Source organism: Trichoplusia ni, chromosome 6 (assembly GCF_003590095.1).
Source record: "Trichoplusia ni isolate ovarian cell line Hi5 chromosome 6, tn1, whole genome shotgun sequence".
NCBI lineage: Eukaryota > Metazoa > Arthropoda > Insecta > Lepidoptera > Noctuidae > Trichoplusia > Trichoplusia ni.
The window spans coordinates 247546-261321 of record NC_039483.1 but is presented as its reverse complement, the minus strand read 5'-3'; the positions used below and the strand labels follow the sequence as shown (position 1 = coordinate 261321).

General features: G+C 33.7%; 1 protein-coding gene across 1 annotated transcript; it reads left to right on the top strand.

Annotated features, from left to right (window-relative positions):
- Positions 1 to 436: 436 nt before the first annotated feature.
- On the top strand, positions 437 to 13776 carry LOC113495083 (methenyltetrahydrofolate synthase domain-containing protein-like). Its single transcript, XM_026873677.1, has 6 exons — positions 437 to 445; positions 809 to 1013; positions 6282 to 6504; positions 12149 to 12309; positions 13224 to 13310; positions 13550 to 13776. The coding sequence occupies exons 1-6, from the start codon at positions 437 to 439 to the stop codon at positions 13774 to 13776; spliced, it is 912 nt and encodes a 303-aa protein (XP_026729478.1).

Below are 13776 nucleotides of genomic sequence, written 5' to 3'. Positions count from 1 at the left end.
GAGTTAGTATGTAGTTAAAATAATATATCATTAAATTGATTATAATAAAACTCGCGGCGATGCGTGCATTTAAAGTAAATAGTAGACTAGTTCATGCCGATATAATGAAATACCTAAGAGGTAAATAATATGTATCGATGCAAAATTAGAAAACATTCTTTGATTCCAAGATCTACCACTATAGGTAAGGAGCATTGTGATTTTGAAGTTAAAATTGCAAACGTCTCAACGTATATTTAAACAAATACATAATACAAGCGAATAATGTAACTAAGTATAATAATATATTATCTCAGCGTGTTGTAGTTAGATTTGATTTTATTTTGACTACTATTGATCTATAATTTCAATCTTTAAAAGTATTATACTTCGCTTTTTAGTACTAACTACTAAATTTGTATTATTAATTTAAAGCCATTGATTTACTACTGTAATAATGTTAAAGGTGCTATGGTAATGATTTCTTCTTAACGTTTGTACTAATCAATATCAATATCAATTATTTACTTCGTCAAAGAAAACGTACTACCTATATTTCTACCGTAATGTTGGTTCCACTGCCAATAGAGATGTATCCACTAAACGTCATATCAAATGTCAAATGTACAAACGGGAAATTAAAATAAAAAGCTCACAAACTGAGCCGCAATCAAGTCCTTAATACATAAAGATTTTTATATTATAGTTTCTGCTCCAACTAAGGTAAATATTAAAATCGTAAAAAACGAATTAGTTGATTATTGTTACTATTACGTATCATTTGTGTTAGTTTTATATTTGCACAGCTCTATTCGTTTTTTGTTGGCAGGTTGGTTGCATTTGTTTTTTATTCGCGACTTCGCGTTCTATTTTGTGTGTGACGGTTCCGTCCGGCGGAGAAGGATTTTATTTTGCAAATAATAATTTTGATGGTTTTCGTTTAGATCATCAGAATCCCTGCAGAAGAGCTCCCGATTGCGGTAAATTAACAAAATGCAGAACGGAGACGGCACGCCGACAGCGGCGGATAAACAGTAAGTTTCACATTTGTTGTTGAAAATAATGGAATAACAATCATTATTCCACTGTTTTATTTACTAATTTAGAGAAAATTCTAGTCGTAAATCATGTAAAAATGCATGAAATGCTTTTTTCTCGTGTTGGACCACGTGTATTTCGATGTACCCGCATTTAATCGATGATGAAAACTGCGAAGTTTCTTCTACTTATGTTAAAAAATGATGTAGAATCGGATTGCAGTTGTAATTTCACTTGCGTTTAAATGTTTCGTGCATCGATTATCGCGATTTCGGTTGTTTCCTCGGTTTGCAATTATTGATACTGTGGGTAGCTTAATTGGAGTGTGAAGCATGACTCACATTCTAGTGTTCTGCCCACCTCTTTTTGTAAAAATGCAACTGATTTATTAGGCAATTGGATTGCTGCGAGTACATCGTACTCGCAATTCGCCGCGGTATCTTGTCACATGAAAAAATGCAAGAAAGTTGGTGCGCTACACTTAATTGTTATATAAAAATCAATCCACCTCCGTTGTGTGCATGTGTGAGGTCATTTTAGATTTTCTATTTGCATTGAATCATTGGTTTGAAGGTCTACTTGTGCATAATATTGCCTCATCTATCTATATAGATCTATCTATAATAAGAGTAAGTCTGCAATATTTTGTAAATTATTTTTCTGCCTACCCACATTTGATGATTAGCGAGCCATTTTATTTCAGTGTGGGCTGCATAGGTCATGGTTGAATAATTTATCAGCTTCTTAGCTTTCCTGATTATTTACTTGTTGATATGGTATGTTTGTATTTCTTTATCTCTGTATTAATTATATCATTGCAAACATCGTCAATTTGTGTCTCTTGCATGAACATTTATTAATGCTAAGTTAAATTGCAAGTAATGGTTATAACAGTATCATTTATGTAATTAATTTGTGGTAGGATTGAGTAAGTTTAATTTTAAACTATAAAAAAAAACTAGCTTTAAAACGAACCAACTATCTGATTTACATTTAAATAAGATCTTGTTCAATGAATGATATAGAGGGTAATTTTTATTCACCAGGTTTGTAATAGTTACCTCTAAGCTTAGTATGTTTTGATTATGTCAATAATAAAGTAAACAACAAAAAACAACACTTTTACATTATCTCTGATTATATTCAAGTAGGTAGATAGCATGTTAATCAATTAAATTATGCAAATTGTTGTGTTCACAGTTTGTATTATAACTAGTGCAGGCTAAGTAGTTGTAAGAAAGCACCAATTCTAATTAGTTTCCAATTTGTATCCCACTGCATGGCAACTGCCACATATCCTTCCTTCCACTTTGCTTAGGGATAAAGGACACCAGTTTTTTGAGATGGAATGGAGCTTAAAAGTATTTATACATTAAAAATTATTCTTTAACTTGTTGCTAGACTGGCTACACCTAGCAGGTATAAATCAATATCTATGACTCTTGCTATAAATCTTGCCAGCATTATTTATTTCTTTTTAATACAGTTTTATCTGACACTGGCATTATAATCAAAGTCAGTTTTTTTTTCAATTTGCTGTTCTGAAATCTTTTAACTCATTCCTAAAAACCTCTTTGTTTTGTTTGTAGTTTTATGATCACAGATGTGGTAATACTCTAATTAAATGCTATAAAATGTTTACTCCTATGTGAGTTAAATATTATAATGAAGGTATTTGGTTTACCTAATATCTAATGATTGACAACTTATACTTCAAACAAACAATATTTACCGGTTGGTATGTCTTTAATTTGTTGATCAATTACAAATATTCTTTTGGAAATTCCAATTGGAAAAGGTGCCTAAAGTGGTGCTAGTGTGGTCATCTAAAAAAAAATAATATTGAAGTCATTGGTTTTAAACCAGTAAAATTTATATTGGTCAGTTGTTTTTGTATTTACTTGAAATTGTTGTGAAATCTTTTTACAAATATTTAAGAAAAAACATTGCAATTCCAATTTGCCTCTTAACATCATCGGTCTAACCTTTTCCCAACTATGTTGGGGTTGGCTGCCAGTCTAACTAGATTCAGCTAAGTACCAGTGTTTTACGAGGAGCAACTGCCTATTTGACCCCCTCAACCCAGTTACCTGGGCAACATGAGGAGCTCCTTCAATTTGATTCTTATAAACATTTTATTCCGTTATCTAAGTAGATGCTCTGATTCTTCAAAGATTACGTAGCCGAAGCTGTAAGCACACGGTCATTAGTCAATTTAATGAGTACAGGTCGGATGCGTAAGCTAGTTTACAGCACACAATGTAACATTTTCTAATTACATGTACGTGTATGTGTGGAACTTTGGTATGTATAGTGCAATATTACTTAGCCGTAAACAGCTCGAATACTGCTTAAAGAACAAGAAGGTACAGCAAAAAGGAGGTAACATGATAATTATAATTTATGGCGCGTTTTATTCTGGACTTGTGTACCTACTGTTGACACAAATGTTTATTAACAATTAATTTATTTGCATAAAAATGAAAAAGTTAACGTTTTCATTTCTATATAAATTACATTTTTAATGAAAAATATGAATATAAATGTGCTGACTCAACAGAATAAATAATGTATTTTCACTATTGCGTCTAAAACAACTATGTCCAGGATTTCTTCTGCAGTATAAATAGATTTAATATTTATATACTTGAATAGATTTTACTTAACACGTTAGTTTTCACGGTTCTACTGCGCGTTATACTACACGTAACTTTCGTCATGGCATGCCGATAAGTATTAGAATTAATATACAATGAATTCTTGAATGCATGCAAAAGTATGAATTAAATAAATAAGATTTCATTGGTTCTAGTTTGTGTAACTATTTTGTAATATGTGAATAGAAAATTCTAGCTTTTGATGACGGCTCCTACGATCCTAGCCTAGTGCCAAATTTTACCTAAATCGGTTGAGTAGTTTTTTCCGTAAAACCATGACAAATATAAAAAAGTCAATGATACTTTTGCATTCATAGCAGGAATGCTTATATTTTTTTCAATTCCGTATTTATTTTTTATAGCTTACATACGGATCATTAATAAAATATGGGCCATACAGTCACTTACATCCGTACTAAACTGTATTTCAAACTATGACGCATTCAGAAAAACAAAAATAAATAAATAACGATTGAAATATCAAGGGTCAACTTTTTTTGGCATCGACTAATATAGAGCATCTAGTATTTGGAGTTTAGAACCTCTTACACGGGCACTCGCTCTGACACAGCCTTTTCAATAATTCAAGTACGTTTTTCTTTTAAACTTTACGGTTCGTATTGTGGATCGTCCAGCACTGTTTACCTACATCTATTCTAATACACTTCACAGGGTATTTCTGCACACAAAATAAGGATTAAAGTTGTAAATTCGATTTAAAGTGACTGTTATATGTTTATAAGCCTCCGTCAGTGTTGCTACTAATGCATTTTCATTTGAAAAAAATACCCTTACAACGCTGAAACAGCTATCAGCGTCCCTGAAGCATCGCAACTGCATCGGATTTTACCGGCTATCACCATCACTCAAATTATTACAAATTACGGAATGTAAATCCGGTCAAGTGCAAGCGGAGCCTTGGTAACAGTGTTCCATATGACCTTCTTTGTATGAAACCTTAAACAACATATACACGTTTCCATGTTTCATGTAAAAAGGATAACTGAACATTTGTAAGGAATAGTTTTAAAAATGTATAGAGGTCATTGACTCACTTGTAGATTCGGTTATGTATGACCGACCTTCGGTTCTCGCCTTGTCTTAAATTAAACTTCTTTATTCGATCTGAAATTGAAATATGCACCAATACTCTTCTTTTTAATACCTAATACTAATTGCACTTTAATTTTTTGTTATAAAGGAACTTGATTAGAATATTTGACTCATAGACGGCTGCTTCTAAATATTGGTTTCCAATGGTCCTTCAAATGTTTTTCTGTACGCTGTATTAAAACAAAGTTATTCAGAGGTACATCACCCTTGGAACACTATCACTGCTTCTGAGGCGTGTAAATACGATTGACAGAACTTGTAAACTTTTCGATTTGCATTAACGATTCATGAGCCCACCTCGCATAAATAACAACGCGTTATTTACATGAAATATGCAGTACAGTAAATTGTATAAAACGAGAAAAAAAAATGTTTACGATCAATAATATGACAATTTAAAAATGAACTTCAAATGACTACAAATTAATCTGTAATTTCAACTAAACTAATATAGTGCAGTTGAAAGCTCACTGGAAGTAAATCATGGCACTTTATTAAGTGTGTCGCTCATAAAACTTATCTACCAGCACAATATAGGTTGGTAATAGACGGTTTAATACACAACAAAACGCGTCTAAGCAATTTATGGGTTTACAACTCGCTACCCGCTGTATATACTGCAGAGTGTTGTTGAACTCGAAATTGTACGGTCATTTAGTTTATTCCAGTTTTCTTTCATTCATTATTGTATATCGAACATTATCTGAAGTTTAAAGAAAGATTATTAACATTTATTTTATGTTTTGAGATGAAAATTGTTTTAAATTTTCGCATTCGGCTTTAGCTTACCGCAATGCCTATTAAATTTGAAATTTTGCCTTTAATTATCATAGTAATAATTTGCATCTAAAGCAACGTGTGAATTCCAAATGAAGTGCAATTCGACGCAAGCGCCACTAATCATAATCGGAGCACCCAAACGAGATATGAGAACTCATTTGTCTAAATGCGTAGGTAGATGCTACACCACATACCAGAGTATACATTATGTTGAAATTAGACGTAAGTTGTAAACTATTAAATTATAAGGCTAGTTATGCACAGGATAATGACGCACCTATTTGACCTATTGCAATTGAGATTGGTCCAAATAATATAATCAATGTCATTTTTTTTCATGCAGTGTTAGTTGCAGGAAGGTTTTTTTTTAAGATTTAAGGCTGCTAAATATAAAAATTAGCCTCGAATTCAAATAAATCGAATAACTAAATTGTTCAACAGCACGTGTTGACCTGAGAATTCAAATTTTTGTCAAACATTTTTTGGATCACCTTTTGGAAGTTTAATAAGTAAGGCTCTAGACAGACGGCCTGCATTCAAACTGATCCGAACTGCAAATTTGCAGTTGTATTGCAGTTGAAATGCGGCCCATCTGTTTAGACCCTAAATCATGTCACTGAATTATTCAGTGCCGTCTCGAAGCAGTTTTATGAACACCCTTTTCTATCAAAAATTTCTACCTTATTACTAAAATGAGTGTCATCCATCTTCCAGCCAAGAAGGCGGTACCGGAGGAGATCACTAAGCATTCGTTCCGGCTGAAGGTATGGCGCCACTTGGAGACCAACGGGCTGGCCATGTTCCCGCGCCCCGTGTACAACCGCATCCCGAACTTCAAGGGGGCACCGGAGGCCGCGGCCAAGCTGGCTGAGCTCGATGTCTTCAAGAATGCTACCACCGTGAAGGTCAACCCCGATAAGCCACAAGAGGCTGTGAGGTTAGTTCTTATACGATTGTTTTCTTAATACCGTCCATTGACCTTATTAACTAACTTCTTTCAAAGTTTCTTTGTGACGATTTCAGTGATGTCATTTATCCGTAGCTCCTATAATACAATTTCTGTCTATTAGATATTAGATTCATGGCCTTTCCACTGATTTTGGATACATTAAAGCTTATATAGTGATACTAGCTTTTCACCCGCGGCTTCGCCCGCGTCGAGGTCGTTTGTTTCGTATTTCCAGAGAACTCTCAAAAGTCCGGGATATAAACTATCCTATGTTCTTCCTCAAGGTCAATTCTATCTCTGTACCAAATTTCATTAAAATCCGTTCAGTGGTTTAGACGTGAAAGCGTAGCAGAGAGACAGACAGAGTTACTTTCGCATTTATAATATTAGTAGGGATTAGCCAATATTCAACGGTCGCCTGTATGGTCTGTAGCTTTGTGAGATAAGTTGGTACATAATCATGTATTACCACATTTTTTTGCCAATTCTTCACTTTTCTTCGGGTCGCCCGAAGTTAATAGTAAGTTAGTAGTGGTTACATTAGTATTAAATAATATTATTGACTATCATGTAGAACAGTATGGACGTTAAAAGTATATAATTAAATTCGTGCACAACGCGTGAGTGGCAGGCGATTATGACTTACATTAACTAGAAAAGAGGGATACAATTGATGTCTCATATTAAAAATATAGAGTTAATTTCCAAAAATATTGAGTTTCGGCGTTAAACTAATTGAAGTAAATATTATAGAAAGTTCAGCATGACTACAAGCTGTGCACATAACTATTGTGTTTAGTACCTCTTATATCATTATTTCGTGCGATACGTTCCGCGCCGGTGGCTGATTGACGGCGTTTGTACCTGACCGAGACGATTGGCGCGAAATGCAATCCATTTCACATAGTAAAATTGTTGTCTTGGAATATCTAGCGTAGAAAATATGATTTGTTTATCGTCTCTCGTTACTGAGCGTTTACTTAAAAGTTGTGTATTATTTTCAGAATTCACATTGATTTAATGGGTAATGGAATACTATAACTGGGTCCGCTGTTTGTCTGTCAACACCAGGTTATACCTATCTCATGAACCAAGAAAGAGACTTAAAATCTTCGCAGATGATGTGCTTCTATTGCGCTATACCAGCATACAGTGAAAATAAATATCGGGGTTAAGCAACAGTTTTTATTATTCTTTGTAGGTTTTACGTTTTACGGCTTTATTTGTCTTTATTGTGCTGGCACTGTTGGCTAATTAATTCATAGAGAATAATCGTGATAGTATTTCTTTAGCAATTAATAGTAAGCTTTCGATTTTCTCGTCACACCCAATGTAATTTTACAGTCGCCTCGCTTTGTTGTCGTGAAAATAGCTGCGCGATTTTTCGTTTACACCGTCAAACAAGCAGACGTTTGTACGGTACGGTTGAAGTCACACCAGTCTCGCGAATTTATAAAGATAGGTTCCTTTATCGCGTCGTACAGTTGAATTGAGTTAGCCGGCTAGCACGGGACACATTCCAGAACCCCGTATAATACAACGCTAATTTTAGACTACGGCATAGAGGTGTCTCACCGAACCAAATAGTCCAACTGAAAGAATTAGATACGATTTTCTGAGGAATCTACGCTTTCTCTTTCTATTCACGGAAAGTTGTGAAAGGAGTCAGAAACGTTTGTTTCATACGTAAATAATGTTTTAGGTTATGCATTTTTGTACAGTACCTAATGAAATTTAAAACAAGTTCCCATTGATTGTTGTATTTTTGATGCGTCTATTTTAATACTTAGGGCCGTTTTTTCAGTCATCAGTTAACTTCTATCACTTACACACTTCTTACACGAGAGCAAGATGATCGCGACTGAATTTATTCTTCTACGGGCTGATTTTTCTTTTATCTCAGAATAAATATTGGCCGTTTGACATATTTTCTACACAAAAGTTGTCAAAACGTCAAACATATTCGTCAGGGTGGTCAGTTATCGGGGGATTAAAAAATCGGCCCTTATTAAAATAAACATATATTATTATATTATAAACATATATATTATAATATAATTTTACTATAAGTACCCAACAGAAGTATTAATGGTTGATATTTTTGGGACTTGTGTGTAATAAATATGTTACTAGCCATAGAAAAACCACAGCCGATTGAGAACAACATTGATTTGCTGTGAAGAATGTGTTGGAATGCAATTAAAGTTTTACAGCCCACTTCTATATCGAAGATTTTCTATACGTCTTATAATGAAGAGAATAAGATTTTAGATGGATAATCCTGCCATAAATTTGTTTGTATTACATTTGAATTGTTTTCACTTTATTATGTCGTTCGTTCTAAGTAATAACTCCGGTGTTTATGAGCTATCACACTAAAATATTACTAACACTGTCATATTTTTTTTTTCTCGTACGGGTTTAAACTTTACTTCTACAGGCTTATACTTTCTTTAATTCCTAGTAAACAATTCTCAAAGAATCTTTTTATTTTTTTCTTCTTACAATAACGTGTGTATTCTTGTCAATATATTGAAGTCGGGTTGAAAATATAATTATATCCTGTTTAATACGCACGGAAAGTGAAACTCGGTTCATTATTATGCGTTGCTATAATATCGTTCGATGCAATATGTAACTCTGAGGCGGGAAGGGGCGCGTCAACGTTTCCAGAGGTGGTTAAATACTCGTCGCGATCAACCGATGGAAAGCGTATTGCTGTAAATATGCGATTTTTGGTCTCATGAACTTGACTACCCCTACCTACGTTTGCTACAGTATAAGCATTATGTCAAGTATTTTTATCATCGATCATCGATTTATTTGTGTACACACAACATAGACAGAGTAAAACATATAAAAATACTACTAATTCAAAAATAGATTATTAGAAATATCCAATTTAATAAGCCTGTTGATAGAAAAGTTAAGGTTTTACTATTTTCCTTGATAAAAATATAGAATTTAGTTCTATTTATCTTTTTATACCAAAACTAGTGTAACTGCAGGAGCTTACCACCAGCTGTTTAACTATTATTACAGTTGTGCAAAAGAGACGCCGCCCTAAGAGATGCGATAAGCCGTCTCCCTTCCACAACAACAACACTAGGTTTAAAAAGTACTGGTAGCCCCCCCGTACATTGATTACTTACGCAACCCATGACCGATATCTTGGGTACCGCATTCTTCGTTCAATGTTTTATAACTCTATTACATAAATAACCAACACCTGAAAATATATGCGTTCCAAACAATAATTCGATATGAGTATAATGAATCTGTTACGACACGGCTATTTTGTTTATGATTCTTGAAAAATATTATAAAAGAAACTGACCTTACCTAACCGGTAGTGTATTTTAGCTGACTAGTGTTTTAGTTTATTTGTTGTTTGGTTCACTAAAGTACCGTATAAGCACATTATTTTTTACTACTTGCATTTTAATCAGTGTTTTCTTTTATTTTTGTAATTGATTATCATAGTCAATGGCAATTATTTCTCCAAAAAGACCTACCTATTTTTTCTATAAAAAATAGTAACTATAATGTATGAAAGTAGTAGTATTATTATATAGGTAGTATGCGTTCACAGAGGACGGTCATGCCTAAAATGCGTGCTATGTTATGTACCGCGGGTTTGATACCCCCATAGACCAAGCATTTGTGTGATCCACGAATGATTGTTCTGAGTCTGGGTGTCTTATGCATGTGACTGGAATTTACAAGTTCTTTATCAGTATATTCTTATAACTATTTAGTAAAAGTTGTTCCTTGTTTTATAATATGTACCTTATTTAATACTTCGTGATGTTAGGCACAAGAAAATTACAGTTGTTACTAAAAAGTAAGATGACAATGACAATTATTGTATTTAAAGTATAATCTTTAAAGGATAGATTAGCAACAACATGCTTCTAGAATCCAAGATAATTTAATTAAAGTAGATACAAGATTATAACGAGCCTTATCGTTTAGGTACTTTTTAGTAGCCATTCTCAGAATTCCATAAATATTTTCATTGTTTTGATCAGATACTACGTATCATGTGTTTAATGCATTCCGTAAGTAATATGACCCTGTTTATTAACGCGATGATAACTCGTCAACTTATAACTATGTATAATACACTTAATGTATAATTGTCCGTGATGATAATATTGACTATTTTGGGATATGATTAAATAAACAATTTTTTTTGGAAATCTGTATGGTTCCAAATATTGATAATAGTTAAACAATTTCTTTCCTTGTGGTTGATGTACAAACCTAGTGACAGAGTTTTAACCGCCCTTAGGCCTCAGATGTGGCTTTATAAAAATTCGTTCTTTAGAAAAATTAACAGGTATGCCAGTTTCCATGTAATAATAGCTTTGCAATACGCAAATTCATTTAAAAAAAACTGGTACGTGACGTACGCAATACATTTTAAAATTTTATTTCTATTCTGACAACGACGGGAAGTATTGTTACCTAATCTTTACTCCTCATCTAGCCATTGCCTGCTTCATTATATTATAAAACAGCTGTACAGAAACCAAGCCTTAGAAATGTTGTACAAAACAATTATTTATTACGCAATAAACACGTAAATTTAAAAATTACATTTGGAAGCAGTTGCGTGAGGTGTTGAAGCAATCGCTATACAAGCAGCAGATTTCACAACGACTGCATATCCTAGTTATAACTATTTTTACTCTGATTGGCAGAATAATATAAAGCATTTTCTTTTATTAACCTACACCAATTATATAACGATAACTTTTGGTATGTTCCTTGAAGAGTATTCATAAACGCCCCGAAAGAAATAGAGATCGTGAGACCAAAGTGTGTCAAAATCCATTCAACCGTTAAGAAGAAAATGTTAATATGAAAAACGACGATGATCTACGTTTAACAACCTTTCCTTGGTAGGGTTAAATTTAAAGGAAAATCTGAATCTTTCACCCTGACCCTTATTTAAAGATAAGTTGCTGGCAGAAGACATTGTATAATTAATAACTTAGAAAACACTTATTCTCCGTCAAAACATATACAGATATTTAATGAACTCGAATGCACAAATAACTAGCTTATCATATGAGACGTCGTTGTAAATAGTTGGTTTATGTAATATAATCATAATCAGACATTAGACGCGACGTTAGCAGAAATATAATCATGTATCTATAGATCAATCTACTTTGTATTTCATATAGAATTTAATCTTGGTTTACTGTTTAAGGTCAAGATAAATGTCATTATGTTGCTTATTTTACCTAGGAATGCCGAATAAAATGATTTTGTTCTAATAGTATCATTTTTTGGGTGAATAGTCGTGTCAACAGTGCGAAACTTCGTAAGAGTTTCTTAGATAAAAAAGCAAGAGCCCTTTAAGTAAGTTTATCAGGTGTCTGGTTACCATAACACAAGCTCTGCTTAGCTTGGGATCCGATACCCGTGTGTGAGTTGTCCCAGGATATATTATATATATTATTTATCCAAAGCATCAAAAGTCCAACGGACAGAATCTCTAAGCAAGCTTGGTGTTTCTTCCCTTATTACACTTCTGAAAATAGATTTTTTACTTAAATCCGGTGTTAGTTATACCTAATTGACAATTGAATCCATAACTCTAATTAAACCTTATTTCCAGGGTACTATGCTTGGAGCAGCAGAAGACGCTGTACGTGCCGGTTCCACGTCTGCAGAAAGGCTTCCTGAACCGGCTTGAGCTGCCTGAGGGAGAGACTGGACCCTCGGCCATCAGGAAGGCCGTCTCGCGTAACGGAATGGAGTCCTATGGGAAACCTATTGGTAAGATACTTAGTATGCCGATTTTATTAATTCTCACAAGGTTAATTTAATGACTACTATCGATACCCGCATCGGTAAGCGAAACGCCGTAAAATGGGAGGAAAAGACACAGTTTCTAGGGTTTTTTGTAGTTAAAAGAAAGACTTTTTCATAGAGCTCATACTAGCATGAGAGGAACCATCACAAAACGTAGAAACCTACTATTTTTGCCTTAATATGTGATTAAGTTGTGACAAATAATGACAAAAACTCGTCTGCTATTATAGTATGTTAAGTTTTTATTGTAGCTGTTTGTAAAGATTTTTGCTAAAATCTATTCGATGCATGTTCGAAGGTCGATTAATATCGATTAAAACAAATTCAACTAAGTGCAAAGCGTTTATCAAGTACAGTATTATCATTACATTAACGGGATCCGCTTCAAAGTAGTCAGATCTTAGATATCATTAAAGGATGACGTCACCAAAATACAGGTGCGCGTACTTCTTTTGTTAAGCTTGACCTTGCAAGTACAAAAAATGTGTCAACTGTTTATTTGGCCTGTTGAATGACGCAGTGTCTTATGAACGAGAATCTTGTTAGGTTATGATGAAATCTTGTTAAGGATTTAAATATAAGGCGGAAGTTTTGTCCTAAATTAAAATCAAAGATGATTTAAAGCCTTGGTTTAATTGCAATGGTATCAATTATTAGCGATATGAGGATGAGGATTATACAATTGTAGCTCAAATAATTAAAATTTTAATATTAACGTCATTTAAATGTACCAATTGTTTAGCCGGCACTTGTTTCATGTGTCACTGCTGGTTCCTCTTCGTTGTTCCATTACCGTTGTGCTGAAATAAGACGAATCTTTCATCTTAGGTAGATAAAATAATTATTTGTACCTAAACTGTTTACATTTTTGTCGCCAGGCATAGAAGACACCGTTTCGCTGGATTTGGTTGTGATGGGATCAGTCGCGGTCTCCAAGGAGGGATACCGCATTGGCAAGGGAAGAGGTGAGCAAATTTTACAGAAAATATAAAAACATTTTGCTATATTATAAAAAAATATTTGTTATATTTGGTAATATAACACCGACTGTTTATTCCACATTTCTTAAAATTGCTATACAATTGTTTAAATCTGTTTCCATACCATGTTGTTAGGAGTAAGACATTTGATCATTACTTTGATTTAAGATCGTGCTTCTTTTTAGTGTTGTTTAAGTAATTATATGCGTATTTGTTTATACTAGGCTATGGCGATCTGGAGTTCGGTCTGATGATGCACATGAAGGCTATCAAGCCCAACACAGTGGTTGCCACTACTGTTCACGATTGCCAGGTAAAGAAACCTAAAATTTACACGATTTTCACCGTCGACGAGCAAACAACCCTCTCGTCTAACCTTTTCCTAATAAAACCTTTTTGGAAAATACATGCAAAGCAATCTATAAAATTAGAAAACATGACGTTATTATAG